The sequence below is a fragment of the Pleurodeles waltl genome, chromosome 11 (assembly GCF_031143425.1).
Source record: "Pleurodeles waltl isolate 20211129_DDA chromosome 11, aPleWal1.hap1.20221129, whole genome shotgun sequence".
NCBI lineage: Eukaryota > Metazoa > Chordata > Amphibia > Caudata > Salamandridae > Pleurodeles > Pleurodeles waltl.
In genome coordinates, this window is record NC_090450.1 from 943473204 (window position 1) to 943491984 (window position 18781).

The 18781-nt window shown below is 44.5% G+C and overlaps 1 protein-coding gene across 10 annotated transcripts in view; it reads left to right on the top strand.

Moving 5' to 3' along the window:
• The window catches only part of DEPDC5 (DEP domain containing 5, GATOR1 subcomplex subunit), a 401482-nt gene that overhangs the window by 170766 nt on the left and 211935 nt on the right, over positions 1-18781 (top strand). For all 10 annotated transcript variants that reach the window (XM_069215090.1, XM_069215095.1, XM_069215097.1 and 7 more), the window contains exons 20-23: positions 1241-1361; positions 2583-2809; positions 4207-4410; positions 6817-6952. In XM_069215090.1, the coding sequence (XP_069071191.1) occupies positions 1241-1361; positions 2583-2809; positions 4207-4410; positions 6817-6952 (688 nt within the window). The remainder of the gene's footprint in view (positions 1-1240; positions 1362-2582; positions 2810-4206; positions 4411-6816; positions 6953-18781) is intronic.

Here is an 18781-nt window from a genome sequence, read left to right on the forward strand (position 1 = left end):
ACTAACATCTGCAAACATCCTGCCTAAATTGCATGTGTGGATGTGTGCTTATGTACAGATGCCAAATGAGTCGACTTATATGGTCTGGTTTAGATCTTTGTGGAGTGGAATACTCCGCCACAAACGTGACAGATATCCCGTCCACCTTATTACGATCCTGTGATAGCCTATGGAGATCGTAATAAGGCGTATGTAATATCTGTCACGTTTGTGACGGAGTTATCCCTATGCCAAGATCTAAATCAGGCACATAGTCTTCTATTCCACATTTTGTGATTTACAGGAATCACTCTTGATCTTTAAGTCAAACTTAGAAACAAAATAATCTGAGCACTAACTGGTAACAGACAATGTTTCGAGAAATAATTTAATTCCATTTGAATGGTAAAGTGTTCTGTTTATTTTGTCATTATGTGGCTGGCGTTTAGAAATCTCTCCTCCTGGACACTTGGAGGGTCATTATGAGTTTGGCAGACAGAAAAGGCCGTCTGCCAAACTCCCGCAATCAGGTTGCTCCAAGTGCGCCCGCCTTCCCACGTGCCCCCGTAGGAGTTTCCTGCTGGGTCAGCGGGCCGAAATTGTGTTTCCGCCTGCTGGCCCAGCGGGAAACAGCCTACAGCATTGATGCCAGCTCATAATTGAACCAGCGGCAATGCTGCAGTGCGTAGAGTGCACAAGCACCCGTCACGCTGTTCACTATCTGCAAAGTAGACAGTGAACTGCGCGACAGGGCTGGCCATGGGGGGCCCTGCACTGCCCATGCCAGATGCATGGGCAGTGCAGGGACCCCCTGGCACTCCCTGCATCCCGTCTCCGCCAGCCTTTACAAGGCAGTGCTGCCGCCATGCAAAAGCTGGCGGAGAGGAGGGTTGTAATTCCCAAGGCGGCGCTGCTTGCAGGGCTGCCCTGGTGGATTAGGACCGCCAGCACCGCAAGGCCCTCCTGTGGAGGAAAACTGATGGTGCTGGTGGTCCGACCGGGGTGCAACCACCACGGTCGTAATATGACGGTCAGACCGCCTCAGAATGCCACTGCGACCCTGGCGGTCTCAAGACCGCTAGGGTCATAATATAGGCACTTGGTCTTTCTCTTTTTATAACTTCTCTTTATTGATATTAAAACAATTTAATATTAGACTATTTGGTCTTTCTCTTTGATATCATTTCTTGCCACTGAACACTCTTGCATGTGTTTCATACCAAAAGCTAACTTTTTGGTTCTATTTACCCTTGTCATACAGCGATAGGTTCTCCGAAAGATTCTGAAAATGCCCTCCCCATCCAGGTTGATTATGATGCCTATGACGCACAGGTTTTCCGCCTTCCCGGACCGTCCAGAGCTCAACGGCCCACTACCTTCAGGTACGATGCAGGAGTGTACCCTACTGTACTTCCTGCTTTGTGTGGCACAAGTAGTGTACAGAGCCTGGGCATTAGCCCCTGAGAAGATCACACCTGCATGGTGGATAGAACAAGAACTGCTTCTGCTCACTTTTTCCCTTTTCACCCTCCTGAGAGGGCTTGTGGCAAAATAACTGACAGGTTAAGACCTTCCCCCCTGCTGTGGAGCACTCTTAATTTGTTACCAGCATTTCAGCCCAATTATTTTGACTGCCCATTACTTCCCTGTAATCACTTCTACTGTACCATTATTTCGACTTCCATTACAGTGACATATCATCACTTCAACCTATGCATCGGAAGTTCCACTTTTAAGAAGAGCATCATTCACCATTAGTGTTAAAACAAGGTTACCTGTTTTCTAATGTCACATTTCATTTTATTTAGGGATAGTGTTTCTTTATTTCAATTGGATTTAATTTAGGGGTAGGTTTGGGGTTATGATTGTTAAGAATCAAATAGTTTTTTGGATGAGGTACTTAATATTAATTCTATCTAATATAATAGAATTTAATTGAGGAGTAGAGTTAGTATTTACATTTAATATACTTTAATCAGCATAATTTAATTTAGGCCTATGGTTAGTAGTTAAATTTAAAATAACTTAATATACTTGCACATAAAATTTATGTTCATGTACTTTTGCGTTATGCATGGTTTAACATTTGGATACAATTGGAGTGGTGTGAAGTGATGGTTATTAGAGCGTTAGGAGATAAAGGACCAGAATAATGTTATGGCAAAGCGATGAGGAATGATTGGTATAGGAGAAACAATATTGTTGAAATAATGCATTCCAAGCATGCAACATTATACTCTGTCTTTATGCTGTACAGTGCAGAGACACCAGTCAGCACTATCTAAGAAACAAATAATAAATCACAGTATTTCTAGAATACTTATAGCTGATATTTGTGACCAGGTGACATCAATATTTATTAATGGTGCTATGTGCAAAATAAATGATATGTCATGGTGGCAGTTATATGAGGTAATTCAGAAAGGTGGTAAGGCATTTCAGGTGATGTGAGGAGGGCCTTAGAGGGGTGGGTACTGATTGGCATTGAAAATATTTTGCAAGTCTAAGTGTCAGGTAGTGAAAACATGTCCCTGGATAGTATTAAAAATCAAATAAAACAGAATATATTTGCATGGTTATTGGGATTTATGTGTGTTCATCAGGCCAGCACGAGAGCGGGACCGAGATAGCCAGACACGGAAGAGCTCTTGCTCCTATGATGTGTCCTGCAGTCCCTCCTTGCAGAGTCGCACCCTGCCACTGGAGGAGGTGAGGAGCCAGGCCTCTGACGACAGTTCCCTTGGAAAGATCTCCAACATCCTTCTCATCCCACGGCCTCACCTGCAACTATATGAAGCCAGCTGCTCCTTGGGATACACCAGCAACAGAGGTCATAGGACAGTCACTGTGGGGATGGATGTGCTGAACGATTGGATGGAACTAGAGAAAGATGATGAACAGGCTTGTGGAGGCAAAGATGGTGGAGGAGTGGTGGGGGTGGGGGTGTGTTCATGAGAACAGAATACCTAAGTGAGGGGCAAGTTCAGAGTACATGAGGGTGATACTATGTTGGTTGTGCCTGCCCCTTGATCTATTGAAGATGATGCCCTACTGTTGTAGACAGCTGGTGTTTTAATGGGTGCCTGGCTTTGTACTGATTTACTGGTATGTCCAGGCTTTTGAGATGCCCAGGTCAGCAGCAGGTGGTACAGAGAATAAGTCCTTAGAATTAGGCTGAAAGTTTGGGAAAGGAGTGTTAGATGTAGTAGACAGAGAATAGCAGCAGACCATTTGGGAATATGGGATAAGCCATGCCTTGAATGAAGCCTGCTGCTATGCGCTGCAGAGCTGCTGGCATTGTTTGTTACATAGCTCCTTATAAGCATATTGCAGTGAAGCACAGTGTTAGGCCACAGGGGCTGTTCAGGCTGTGCAATGAACATTGGGTGGCATCTCAGGACAGACCCCAGCGGTTAGGTCCTTTGACAACCTCCAGTGTAAGTTGCAGATGGAAAGGAGTATGTCTTCACAGAAGAGCCTCTATATTAGACTTTGGTTTTGATTTGTTGGTGTCTGGTGGTATTGCTACAATACTGATAGTGTCTGGCAGTGTTGCTGGACATTGGTGCTATGCAACAGTCTTCTCGAAGGGTGAATATATTTGAGTGATATTGTGTTAGTGTTCTCGTAGATGGAGAGTTTCTGAGAAATATGCCTGTCTGTACTGCCACATTACAATAATGTGTCTGGCAGTGTTGCTGGACATGAGTCTATGTGACAGTGTTATCATAGGGTTAGGCTGCTTGAGGTTCTCTGAGTCGCAACGCTCTTGGGAAATGGCAGTGTCTGAGACTTGTATGTCTAGCAGGACTGTTAGATCACTGACGGGTTTTAATATCTATGTGCCTGTCCATACATTCAGAATACTGATGGTGTTTGAACTGTTTGCGCTTGGCGTTATTGTCAGTTTAGTGATGGTGTTTGAGATATTTTTTGGTTGGCACCATGCTGGGCTTTGATGCTTTGTTCACGTTTCGTTGACAATATTGTTACAGGGTGATGCTGTATCATTTGATGTTTGCCAGAGTGTAGAGTAGAGTGGTTGTGCTTTGTCTGAGTGTGTAAGAATACACTTTGGGCTCTTGTGTACTGCTCCTGTTAAAGACTGTTTGGACAGTTTTGTGGCCTCTCACTGCTGTGTTGTTTGGAAGCCACTTGCTTGAGACTTCAAAAGTTTTGGAGTCTCTCCATCCTGCGATGTGTAACACTGCACTCATTTTCCCTCAGACTTCCTTGAAAGGATGATGGAGTCTCAGCAGCGCGATTCTAGTGCTCCAGGCAGGTTCCACGTGGGTAGTGCAGAGTCGATGCTGCATATTCGACCTGGCATGTACACTCCTCAGAGAGCACTGATCAACCCTTTCGCCCCATCTCGCATGCCTATGAAGCTAACCTCAAACAGGAGGCGTTGGATGCACACTTTCCCAGTTGGTAAGCGTTTGCCCTAGCTGTTTTTGTATCCTGCCGTTTTTCTACTACTTCTGCATTCATCATCTGTTATACTCTTGATTGCTTGCCCTCCCCCTCTTCATCTGTCACTCTCCATGCTTCTTTACTTTCTCCTCTTAGTGTTTTTTCATTTTCCCATTCTTTCCAGCAGTCCCCTGCTGCATCCCTGTTTGCATTGTTCAGCATTCCGCCCATCATTTGTTCTTTTTGCTTTTGTCTCCATAAGTGCACCGGGTATGCCCAGACGTGGGTCCCAGGCTCACTGTGCCATTGAAATCAAGCTAGCTTGGCTGATGAAGGGTGATACCCTGAAACCGGTCCTAGGATGCCTGTTTCCAGTCCAGGGAGGACCTGGCTTGGCAGTTCGGGCTGGACTGTTCCCATGAGGAACAAGGTCAAAACTGATTTGCATATGGTTGGGTCCAAACTGGGGTGGCATGGTGAACAAAAGAACGATGGATTAAACCCAGATCTGTGACTGGGGGGGAGTGTTTGCATTGTTCAGCATTCCATCCATCATCCTTTTGTGTTGCTAAAGTTGCCCTAAGTGGGAAGGGTATGCCCAGACGTGGGTCCCTTGCTCACTGTGCCACTGGATTTAAGCTAGCCTGGCTGATGAAGGGCGATACCCTGAAACCGGTCCCAGGATGCTTGTTTCCGGTCCAGGGAGGACCTGGCTTGGCAGTTCGGACTGGATTGTTCCCATGAGGAACAGGATCAAGACTGATTTGCATATGGCTAAGGCCAAACTGGGGTGGCATGGTGAGCAAAAGAACGATGGATGAAACCCAGATCTTTGTGACTGGGGGTGAGTGTTTGCATTGTTCAGCATTCCATCCATCATTTTTTCTTTATATCTCACTCTTGCTCACCTTGCCATCTTCTGCTCTTACCTTTCACCATTTTCCAGCTATCTTCTATACTTCTGCCCTAATTAATCTCCAGCAATTGTTTTCTCTATTTCCATCCTCCCTTTCCCAATACTCCTTAACTTTATGCCTGTGGTCCTCCCTTGCCTTTCTTCCTCCCTTAAGCCCTCCTTCCTTCTATCGTCTTAGTCTTTTCCTGCTCCCCTTTCTTTTTCTTCATTTCCTTTGCCACATTTATTTTCATACCTTTCACAAGTATGACTTTCCCCTCTGTCTCCCTCTCATCGTACCTCTTGCTGTCTTCCTTCTTACATACCCCTCGCTGTATTATTCATTACACACTCTAGACTTTCTTCTTTTATCTTCCTTGCTCCCCTTTCTTGTATTTCTTTAATCTTCTGCTACTATTTTCCTTACCCTTCCCTTTCTCTGTCTTTTCTGCCTTTCTACCTATGCTTTTGTCTCTCTTGCACTTGGTTTTCCTTTCTGGTTTTCTCTCTGCCTTCCTTCTTCCTTTCACACTTATTCTCTCTTCTGCTCCTCTGTTCCTTTCCCTCCTTTATTTTCTCCCAACCTCTCTTGCATGCTCCCTGTTTCCTTCCCATACTGTATTACTTCTTTTCATCTACTTCTCACACCTTTGTGCTAAATTCTCCTCTTTTGCCTGCCTTCTTTTCCCCTTTCCATCGTCCTCCCTTTACTCCTCTCATCTTTGTCTGCTTCCCTCTCTTTCTACTTCTTTATTTTTTAGTTATGACCTCTCCTCTTGATTGCTAGATTCCTCCCTTCTTTCCTCTTTGCTTTCACCAGCGCTAGTCTAACCCTAACAGACCATCCCTTTTTCGTTGTATGCCCTCTTCTTTTGCATTTGGTCTCAGCTTCTTGTTTAATTCAACAGTTTGCAAAACATGTCCCCTGCATTGAAGTTCTTTTCTGAAAGACACACAGACTAAATGGAGCTACAAGAAACGCGCTTTAAACTCTCACACATGGGAGGTTAATGGGTTTGTCTGCAAGTAATGTGTTCTGGACAATATGTGCTGGGAAATGTGTGCACTAAGCATCAGAAAGACTGGCGTCTCGTCTTTATTTCTGTTCAGTCCTCCGTTGAAAAGTGCACTCTATGAGAGCTAGGGTTACAAGAGTGTGGATAGACCACATATTGTTGATGAGGACTAGGGCTTGCATGTCCAAGGGCACAAGATGTGGAGCACTCCTCTACCCATGATAGGAATGCCTCAGCCAGGCCTTTATGTAGCTTTTGTTGGGGTCTTTTGTTATCAAAAAGTATGAAAATGTAGATTCAGTGTGTATGCAGATCTTTACATTCCGTCTTTCTTCCTGCAATTTCAGACTTTCCCCAAGTTTAGTCTAACTTGCCCTGGGCTACCGTTCGCTGTGTGCTGACACCACACATCTGAGCTCAGAGTGCCACTTCAAAAGTGAGGGTGGGGTCAGAGTTTTTTGGGCGAGCTACTGACATCACAAAAAGCACTCTGTTGTATCCTTTGTTGCACAGGTCCTTCTGGAGAGGCCATTCAGATCCATCACCAGACCCGCCAGAACATGGCAGAGATGCAGGGGAATGGGATGCGCGACGTGACGCACAGCTCCGCTGAGCTACTGGAACTGGCATACCATGAAGCAGCTGGCAGGTAACAAGTCTCACGTGATCCCTGGGAATACCGACATTAATACCTGCAACATGGACCAATCAAGACCCAGTGGTAAAACTAGCGAGGGACAACGGGGGCAGTCCCCCCTAGTACTGTTCTGTAGTTACTGGACCACCATGGCTGTGACCTAGGATGATGCTGGAACAGGTCAAGGAGAGGTTAAGTTCCTGTCTTGACTATCTGAGCTGCAGTTTACACAATGGCAGTATGCAACTACACCATGTCTGTTGTGAATTGCAGCAGTAAATGCAAAATCCTTCTCTCTGGAGACCAGTGAAAATAAATGGCAGCTTATAATATTGAAAATGCATTGACATCATGTCATGGTGCTATTTCCAAAATCCAGCAAGAGATAGGCTAGTACTAGTGAATTGGGGAGGGGCATGTTACTTTGCACTCTACAGAAGATTTGTTAAGGGGATCCTATGAGAAAGCAGGCACTGGTGGGTAGTAGAGTACAAGGGAAACCATGAAGGAAACAGGGGAAAAAGGAAATTGAAGAGTTACATCTAGGTGCCACTGAAACACAGATGGGCTGGTTAGTCTCTAAAAGTACTAGCCTATGAAAAGAGACTGTACTTGGGCAGAGTAGCTGAAGGTCAAATGAAAGAAATGTGCAATATATTTCCAAATTCCTATGTCACAGAAATGCTGATAGAGTAGATTATACTACTGACACTAGCGTCACTGGTTTGAGGCAGGAAACATTTCAGTGAACAAGGGTAGATCAGAGAGAGGTGTCAGATTGTAAAATACATCCAATGGTGACTTTGTATTCTGATTAAGTTGTGGACAAATATTAGCTGAGTAGAAAGTCAATATATATATTGAGTGAATGATTGTTTATATCACCAACTGTACACTGAATCGCTTCTAGACACACCCAATTCTTTTGCAGATATTGAAATTTAAGACACAAGTCAAAGTAATTTGGCAAGGAATCATACATTTTTATCAAGTGGTGACGGTAGGAATAGAACTCAGTTCTTCCAGTTTTCATGGTCTCTTAGTTATATCAGATCTCCAGGAGACAACACAGGAACAAATATTGAATGCACCATGGACGTTTCTTAAGTACACTAGCAACATAGTAAGATTTTGCAAAAGAACCACTGATGGTTTGTGAGAATGAAATGGGCATATGTTGAGACATACTTTAAGACTATGTAATTTAGTGATGTTCGTTTGGTGTCATTTTTAGTACAAGGATACTTGGTCAGTTTCTTTCCCTGGCCCTTAAGAATATTTATCCAGTCCAATGCATCTCAATAGAAAGGTCATCTTTATGTCTGTGGTGTGGCCCTAATTAGCATTTTAAGATGGTCCAAAGATTCGGTCATTATTTTGGTTGCATCCTTAAACTGAGAAGGGCATTTGTACCAGTGGTCACCAAATCTTTAAAAAGGAATGATGGGGAAGTTGTACATGTTCATAACTGCTGTTATATTTATTCCTGACACATTGTTACCATGGAATTTAAATTATTCTAACTGTATTCTCAGCACTTGACAGCAGTATTTTCAAGAAGCACATAAGATGTGAAATTGTAACAAATACCCCCTGGGTAGCCCCACTGAGTAAAAGTATTTTCATGTTATTTGTGCAGTTATATATACTACTGACATGGTGTGGTGGCCCCATGAACGTTTCACCCCCTGGTACTAAAATCTGCCCCACCTTTTTTCAAAACAGCAGAGGGTTATTGGCTTATTTCTGTGAACACTGTCTGTGCAGGTCTCTGAAAAAATCTTGTTTGTTTCAAAATATTTGTTTTATACATTTCACTGTAAAATAGTCAAAAGCCTCGAAGCTAGCTGATACTAACAGCCTTCACCTTCATTTTCATTGGTCTTTACACTTCTTTACAATGCACAGTATATTGTGTGGACAGTTTATGTGTCAAATACATCATTGAGAAATAAACTTTGATACTACTTTTGAATAATTGAAGTGATCTGAACCTCTGGGGTTTTGACAGTTCACTCTTAATTTTATCCCTATATTTAACAAATGGAAGCAAAAATAGAAAATGTGTCCCATGGTGTCTTAAAGGGACAACTCTTCCATGGCCATACCTGAGCAGTATCTGGAAAGACATATCTATGCTGGTGGGATCCACGCTAACCCCAGAATGTTGTTATTGTTTGCAAAAGTTGTTGCTGTGTCTTTAACTTTCTCACCTCTAATTTCAAGAGTTCTATCTTACAATGCCGCAGTTTTCCCGATTAAATCTTTGTATTACCTCTAGTCTTAAGGTCACCTCCCTAACTCCATTTGTGGTGGATATCTTCTTGTGGGATAGTTTCTTTAATACATTCTATAGGACCTCTATTGAGGTCTGTCTGGTCAAGTATTCGGAGTGTGCCAGTCTGACGACTACATCTAACCACAGATTTCTCACCTTTAGCTTAGTCCCAGGTGCTAGACCATACAGAATATTTTAGGCAGCAACTGCTTCCGTGTGCCAGCAGGTCAAGCCGCAGGACCCATCGAAAGATACTTAAAAGTGTACTGCAAGACTATTATGCGGTCTGTAAATTGTAATTTACAAGTATTATATATGTCTACCCTAATGCTGCTGCTGTTTTCTACTTCTTTTCACCCATATATCAGGTAAAAGTACCTTGTGACTTCTATAAGGAAGGTAGGACCTCTCCATATATTTTCACACACTTACCTTAACTAAGTACATAGATCCATTTAAAAGCCCAAGACCTAATTAGTCTGTCCAAGGGCAGAAACATGTTGGCACCACAAAGGTACGTAAGGGGTCATAGCATCCACCAACATCTTCTGATCATTCCCCATAGTATTTTAATGTATCCCTAGGGTATCGCCTAATAAAGGATACTTTGTGGTTTTTTCTCAGGTATTTTTAACAGCATCAACTGGATCTCCGATATCTATCCAGAAAAATTAATGTTCAATAACGTGTGGCTGTATATACACACGCTCTGCATACTCCTACCATCTAGTGTTGGGTTCAGAGTATCACAAGTAGTTTTTCTTGGAAGAAACGTTTGAGTCATGGGATCAAATGAATTCTTGCTCTGGTTCGAAACATTCCTTCCGTCTTTATTTTATTCAACTCTATTGTTCATTCGATCACAAATTTCCACCTATGGGTTCATCCTTTCCGATTGTCAGCTCCAGTGCGGGTGAAGCACCTTTCGGGGCAGCCTCACCCATTTTTAGGCCTTTCTCCAGGGGCACCGATGAGGATGTCGAGCAGATGGATCGGACGCCGATTCATTTCTTCCCTCTGTGCCATTCCAAATTCCCCCACGCCGACCATCATCAGGTGTGTAATATGTGCCTCGCCCCCGATCACGAGGAGGCTACCTGCGACGCCTGTAAGTCCTTTAGATCAAAGAAAACCTTTCAATATTGAAGAGCTTGTAACTTAGAGACAGTGCCTAAATCCCCTGAAGACACCCCAGAAATCCTTAGGGAAGAGGACGCACAGAAGGAGCCCGAACAAGAAGAGGCCTTCTGCATTCAAGACTCAGATTCCGATATTCAGTCTCACATTGAGAGCCACGAGGTGACGTTGACGTAGCCAGCGAGTACTGTGACCCTATCCTGCCCATACAAAGACTGTAAAAAACCCTTACAGAGGTCACCAGACTGCCACTAGGCCATGGACGGTATAGGAAAACTACTTTGGCTGCCCCGCCCTTCGTCTTGGCACCAAAACCAGCCAAGACCGTAACCTCGTCTTTGGTGTCGACCGCCAGCACCTTGGTCTGAACTACTTCCAGCAAACCTTTGACACTGAGCAGCTCAGCTCTGAGCTTAACAGCCTCAACGGCTGCTTCAGAACCGAAAAAAACTCACCAACCGAACCCATTGGTGCTGAAAAACAAAGGAGACCACTTCGGAGCACGTGGACTCAAGTCAATACTCTGCTACGCCATCTCCAATTGAGCCAGTTTTGAAGACTGTGGACACTAAACACTGCCACCTCCATATCCAGGAAGGGGCAAGGTGTATTGTTGCTTCCCCCCTTGTCACATTCAAGAGGAAGTTAACCTTCCACAAGGCTTTGGACAATTCATCACCTCCAAAAAAGGCCTCTAAGGACAAGGCGACCACTACTTTAACTAAGCCTTTTTTTTCCTTCTCCTGAGCCACCTTCCTCACCGCCTCCACTTCCTGCTTCTCCTCTACCCCGCCCTCCTCCTGGTTCTCCTGCCCCTCCTGCTGCAGGAGACCTCACACCCTAATGCTCACCTTTATTTATAGGGGAATATTCCAGTGGAACACATCATGACCCAGACCCATTGGATACATACGACCTCGATCCCATTATAAATACGGACCCAGATTCATACCCTGCAAGACCCTCTCCTCCAGAGCACACTACTAGCTACCAGCAGGTCATACCAAGAGCAGCTGCCTTTCATAATGTTCAGCTCCATAGGGATCCAATAGAACAGAATGTTCTGTTGACACTTTAAACACTACACATAGGGATATTCGATTCCTTCCCATGGTACCTGGCATGATTCGTCACGCAGATTACATCTTTAAGGAACCAGTCTGCTTTAGAAATTTAACTCCTACGGTGGACAAAAAGCATACACCTACTCCTTCCGATCCACTATATATCAGGTCTCAGGTCCCACCAGATTCAATAGCAGCTACCACTGCAAGAAAGTGAGCCAACATTCAGGCAACTGAGGAGTCTCCTCCACTAGACAAAGAGAGCAAAAGGCTTGATGGAGCGAGCAAAAAAGTTGCTGCACTAGCAGCAAATCATTGGCGCATTGCTAAATCACAGGCCTTATTGTCAGGGTATGATCGGGGTCTCTGGGATGAGATGGAGGAGCTCCTCCAGTATCTCCAAGATGAGCACAGTCAACAAGGCCTGCAGATTGTTCCAAAAGGACAAACAGACTCCAAACATTATATACACTGTGCACTAGATGCCATAGACACAGCTGCACGTGAAGTAAACACAACCATACTGTTAAGGAGACATGCATGGCTTAAATGTTGCGGCTTCAAGCCAGAGGTACGGCAAATGGTGGTCAACATTCCCTTTGACAAGGAGCATCTTTCGGTCCCCAGGTGGACTCCACACTTGAGAAGCTCAAAAAAGATACTGACACCGCAAAGGCCATGGGCACTCTTCATTCTCAAGCACCTAGACGCAGTTTTGTCACTCTACATTTAGAGGTGCTTACAAAGCAACAACTTCTGAACCATCTACCTCCCAAACTAGACAACCCTCAACCTCGTACTCTTGGAGGCTTTTTCAGAGGAGCCCATAGCGGCAACAGCAAATGAGGCAGAGGCAAGCGCACTACCACCAGTGACTCTTCCTCAACATCTAAATACTGACTACATACATGTCTCCAAGCCCAACACCACACCTGTAGGGGTACGACTTCAAGATTTCAAAACACAGTGGGTGAACCAAACATCAGACCAATGGGTCCTTTTCATTATCCAACATGATCATTGTATGGAGCTCCCTACCACACCTCCAAACATTCCCCCTCGTTCTCACAAGCTATTCCAAAACATCTCACCCTTCTGAAACAAGAAGGACAGTCCTTGTTTTTCAAAGGTGCCATAAAGCCTGTTTCATTACAACACCAGGGAGCATGAGTATAATCCCTATACTTCCTTATCCCCAAAAAGGACGACTCTCTCAGGCCTTTTTTTTATCTCAGGCCATTATACTACTACATTCTCTCAGAACACTTTCATGTGGTTACTTTTCAAGACGTCATTCCCCTTCTTCAACAAGGTGACTTTATGACGCCTCTAGACTTAAAAGATGCCTACTTCCACATCCCCATCCACCCTGCACAGTGGAAATATGTAAGGCTCATGGTTGCAGGAAAACATTATCTATTCAAAGTCCTGACTTTTGGAGTCACAACTGCTCGCAGAGTGTTCACAAAGTGCCTAGCTGTAGTCACTGCACATCTCAGGAGGCAAAATATACACAGGAGAATCATTCATACACAGTCAGGATTATCATGTGCCTCCTAGGGATGATGGCATCCTGTATTGCCATCTTTCCCCATGCTAGACTCCACATGCATCCCCTACAGCAGTGTCTGTCTCATCGGTGGTCTCAGTCACAGGGTCATCTTCAAGATCTAGTGTTAGACCGCCATACTTCTCGCTCTCTACAATGGTGGAACACCACCAACTTGTTGAAAGGGCGGCCTTTTCAAGACCCTGTGCCTCAGCTTAATCTGACCACAGATGCATCCCTAACAGTTTAGGGCGCTCACCTTCAAGACATCACAGTACAGGGCCTCTGGAATCTCAGTCACCATTCCATGCACATTAGTTATCTGGAGCTTTAGGCAGTGTTTCTAGCCCTGAAAGTGTTTCTTCCTTACCTATTGCACAAAGTTGTCTTAGTTCGGACGGACAACATGACAGCTTTGTGTTATTTGCAGAAACGGGGGAACACGGTCATCTCAGTTGTCACAACTTGATCAGACAATATGGAAGTGGGGTCTTCACCACCACATGCACTTAGTGGCAGATTATCTCCCAGGAATGGACAACACCTTCACAGACCTGCTCAGCAAGATGAATCAACAAGTCCATGAATAGGAACTCCACCCAAAAGTCCTTTAAAAATATTTCTAAAAGTGGGGAACTCCTCAAATAGATCCTTTTTGCCACAGCAGAAAATGCAAAGTGCCCAAGCTTTGCATCCAGGTACCCACATCCTCTATCTAAGGGCAATGCTCTATGGATGAACTGGTCAGGGATATTTGCTTATGCTTTTCCACCTCTCCCTCTCATTACATTTGTGGTTCAGAAAATCAGACAGACATCACTCACCATGATCCCTGTTGCTCCCACTTAGAAAGCCAGGGTTCACTGCACTTCTGGGCCTCACACTGGTTCCTCCCGAGAGGCTCCCCAACAGGCCGGATCTTCTCACACAGGATCAAGGACACATCAGACATCCAGACCTCAAGTCACTCAACCTTGCGATATGACTCCTGAAGTCATAGAGTTTGGCTTCCTACAATTGCCTCCTGAATGTATGGACACTCTTAAGGAAGGTCGTAGACCTACAACTACACCATTCTATAAAGCAAAAACCAATTAATCCTGTTAAAGCTACTGTCCAAGACATTGTTTATTTGCTTCATTTACAGAAAGCAAATTTAGCTTACACTTCTATTTGTCTACACCTTGCAGCTATAGCTGCATATTTGCAGAAAAGACAACATACTTCCCTGTTGAAAATCCCAGTTATCAACGCTTTCATGGAAGGCCTTAAAAGAATCATTCCGCCCAGGTTACCCCCAGCACCATCATAGAACCTTACCATTGAACTTACTAGGCTCATGGGTCCTCCTTCTGAGCCACTTCATTCATGCCATATTCAATTCCATTTATGGAAAGTGACATTCTTAGTTGCTGTCACATCACTCAGATGTGTTAGTGAGCTCCAGGCCTTAATATCAGAGGAACCCTTCTTTCAAATACACAAAGACAAAGTGGTTCTTCGTACAAGTTGGTTTCTCAGTTCCATATCAATCAATCAATTGAGTTACCTGCAACCTGGCTCCACTGCAGAAAGAGCTCTCCACACTCTAGATATCAATCAATCACTCATGCACTACTTTGATAGGACCAAAGACTTTAGTAAATATTAATTGTCTCTTTTTAGCTTTTCTCTTCCTCATAAAGAGAGTCCAATATCTAAAAATAGTGTAGTTAGATGGATAGTTAAATGCATACAAACCTGCCCCCACAAGAGTGCGTAGATAGTTTCAACATTTAGGCACATGAGCACAGCATGCTTATTTCTAAGAAGTCAACAAGTTTGTATAAAACAGCACACAGGCCAGAAGAAGATCAGGCAGGTAATTCCAGCTAGGATATCCATCCACGCTGTATGCCATTTTCACTGCTACCTTGCCGACCTCAGCCCTGTCTGTACAACCAGCCAAGGAGATGGTGGACACACCCCTGTTTCAAGTAATTGGGATAGGCGCTCCTTCCGTCAGCTAAATACGGGCAGATCTGGGCTATCACCACTATTCTGTCTCTAGAAGCTAGGTGTTAGGTAGGATTACTATGTACTTGTTTATTCGAATATGCTTTGGTTGGTTAGTTAGTTTCTTTTCACTGATCGTAAAAATCCTAATTGTACTATGACATACCTCCCCAATATTTGCAGCTCATATATGTTTTGGCAGATTGCAGTTTTTTCACTAAATGCATTGGAAACTATCCTGCATCTCTTCTTTTGCCTAAGTGTCTTTATATGAGAGAAAGGGGTAAGATCTGCCGACCACGACTTCCCTGAGGAGTCAGAGTGTCATGCGACAGGCTGCTACAAATCAACTTTGCTTTCTAGGTTTGAGTGAGGCGCAGCTAGCTAGCCGAAAGAGTCAGACAGACAGTTACCAGACGGCGTGGGAGTGACTCAGTCAGTGGGGTAAAGTAGCATAGACTGGAGTGTCGTAAAATGGAGAAGAGTGGAGTGTTATGAGGTGGCGTGGAGTAGCGGATAATTGTGTAGAGTTGAGTGGGTTGGAGTAGAGTGAAGTGGAATGTCACGGAGTGGTGTGGAGTAGAGTGAAGGTAGTAGATTGTTGTAGAATAGAAGTGCGTAGAGTGGAGTAGAGGTGAGTGGCTTAGAATGACAGAATGCAGTAGAGTGTTGTGGAGTGGTGTAGAGCAGAGTGGAGTGACGTAGAGGGTGTTTTGCATAGAGGGGAGTAGAGTGTTGTAGAGTAGAGTGATGTAATGCAGAGTAGGTAGTCATGTAGGAGAGTGGATTGGCACAGAGTGGAGTCGAGTGTTGTAGAGTTGAGTGGCATAGAGTAGAGTGGTGTAGAGTGGAGTGGCATTCTGTGAAGTGGCATAGAGTGTAATTGGCATAGAATGGAGTGGTGCAGAGTGGAGTGGGATAGACTAGAGTGTTGTGGAGTGGCATGGAGTAGAGTGGTGTAGTGTGGCCTACAGTGTAGTGGCATAAAGTGGAGTGTTGTAGGATGGAGTTGGGTAAAATGGCATGGAGTGGCATTGAGGGAGTTGTGTAGACTGTCACAGAGTGGAGTAGTGTTGTAAAGCGGCATAGAGTGGAGTAGAATGTCATTGAGTAGAGTTGAGTAAAGTGTCATGGAGTGGCGTAGAGGGAGGTGTGTAGAGTGATGCATAGTGAAGCAGTGTTGTAGAGTCGCATAGAATGGAGTAGAGTGGAGTAGAGTGTCATGGAATAGAGTTGAGTAAAGTGGCATGTATTGGCATAGAGGGAGATGTGTAGAATGACGCAGAATGGAGTATGTTGTAGAGTGGAGCAGAGAGCTGTAGAGTGGAGTAGAGCGTCAGAGTGGAGTATTGTACAGTGTGGTCATAGAGTGCTGTAGAGTGGCCTAAAGTGAATGGGCATAAAGTACAGTGATCTGGAGTAAATTGACAGGATGTTTAAGGTTGTAGTGTAAATAGTGTAGTTATTTCTGGGCTCCTGTTTGTAGTTTTCTGGAAAGCATCAATCTGTGTTATCTAAGTTTTATGGCACAGTGCTAATGCATGTGTTGCACATACTGAGGTTATTACTCATTAAGTGTAGTTGTGTAGGCTGCATCTTTTTGCTTGCCAATGCATGCTATTACTACCAGACCTGTTTTAAGGGTCATGTTAAAGCCTCGAAAACTGGAGCACAGAAGAGGCATGAGTGGGCACCATGGGGAGAGTAATCTGCATTTCTCTTGCTTTCCTATAGATGCTCTTATTTTGAAGTCAGAGAAGAAAAGTAAACACCAAACTCCCTCTAAAGAAAGAACCTGGCATTTGGCCTTTGTGTTTAAATGCACAGCAAATGTGACAAGATAAGAACAAGATTTAAAGACCTATTTATAGAAAGTGAAATCTAGGAACGATCCATTAAACAAGGTTTGGGCAAGGACATACTCGAGCTGGAAAGACTAAACCAAATAGAGCCAGCAAATAGCAAGAAAATATGAGTTACAAACCACAAAGCCAATGGTAAAGCAGTGGGTAGAATGGGAAGTTTTCTGAATGTCCCCAAGGTGTCTTCAGAAAGCCAGACAGCCGCACTTTCTGGTAGGCTTCAACCTAATGAAACCATTGAATAGAAAACAAGATAATAGTGACAAAACAAAAAGCCAATGGAATGGAATGTGTGGAGTTTGCTTTCCAGGTCTGCTATCAACATGTCTCCATTATGTCTTTCACAAGACAACTGCAGTGTCTGTGAGGCTTCGATCTTAAAAGGGTATGCCCAGACATTCATTTAATTCCCACGTTGTATCCCACCAATTTCTATTTGAGTGCCAGCAGATCTTGCAGCTATTCCTCTCCACAAAGTGACACTGCTTTTGGGACATTTAAAGGATACCAGACCCGGAAATGGGCAAGGGGTATTACTGCTGGTACTTCTTGATTGCCAAGAAGGGAAGATTGAGGTCGATTTTGAACCTTCTTCCCAGAGTGCCCTCTCTAGGAAAGTACAAATTCAAAATGCCCACTCTCACTTCTCGCTGCCCTCGATCCCGTGGTTTGGATGGTATCCTTGGCCTTACAGTGTGTACACTTTATCTGCCAACCTTGCAGTCCCACAGCGGCTACCTTCGACTTGTGGTGAGGTTGGAGCATCAATTTGACAGTCTACCCTTCGGCCTCACTTATAGCGGCTGTCGAGAATCACTTTGGCAAGTCAGGAATACATATATTCCCAGACCTTGACTGCTAGCTGCTCAAAGACAGGCTCACCACAGTCAGTCACCGAACTTCTCTGAACAGTGATCACCCTTCTTTCATCTCTGAGGTTTTTCAACAGCGAACCACCGTCCGTTCTGATGCTGACCCAAAGGATCCGTTCACCCCTGCAACAATTCCAGGGCACTATGATCTTTCCTTTTTTGGCAAAGTCCTGGGTGTTGGTGAGGTTGATTATGAGACCTCTTGTACTTCTTATTACCCTGATAAAGTACCTTTAGTTTTGACTTCTGTCCTCATGCTCCCTCCTGTCCTCTCCTGCTTGTTGGCACATGCAACCTTGCAGCGAAACCTCCATTTCCAAAAAGCACTACTCTGGAGATATCTCTTGGACAACATCTACCTTTCGAAGAAGGCAGTCCAAGAACTTCGGTGGTGGCAGGTGAACACCATCTTTTCATGCTGCAGACCATTCTTCCTACCCTGTCCAGAGCTCGCAGTGGTGATAGATGCATCATCTCTGGAGTGAGCTGGTCATCTGGAAGGGGTGGAGGTCAGGGATCTTTGGTCCCCAGTGGAATAAAAGCTTTACATAAATCTCCCAGAGTGTTGCGCTCTCCAGCTGGCTCTGAAAGTTGTTCTCCCTACCTTTATTGGAAGGTGGAACATGTCCCAAAAGACAACACAATCATCATGTGGTTTCATAACAAACAGGGCAATGTGGAGTCTTGGATCTTGTGCCAGGAAGCACTACACTTTTGGAGTTGACTGGACTGACAAGGGATCTTCCTGGTAGTCAATAATGTGGCAGGGTCTCTGAATGCTAGGCCAGATGTCAGGTAGCACATCACAAATGGTATCTTCACCCTGGGGTGATGTGTGCCATTTTCAACCAGTTGGAGTGCCCTCGGTGGATTTTTCTCACCCCACCAAGAATGCACACAATTGAGACTACAGCACATGAAGTTCCAAGGAAGATTAAGACAGACCGGGGCCCAGGCAATTTTGATAGCCCGGGATTGGGTCAATAGAGTGTTGTGCCCTGAAATCATGAGCCTGAGCATTTGCCCTCTGATTAATCTGCCTCTTCAGGAGGATTGCTAACAACAGGGCAGGGTCCTGCATCCA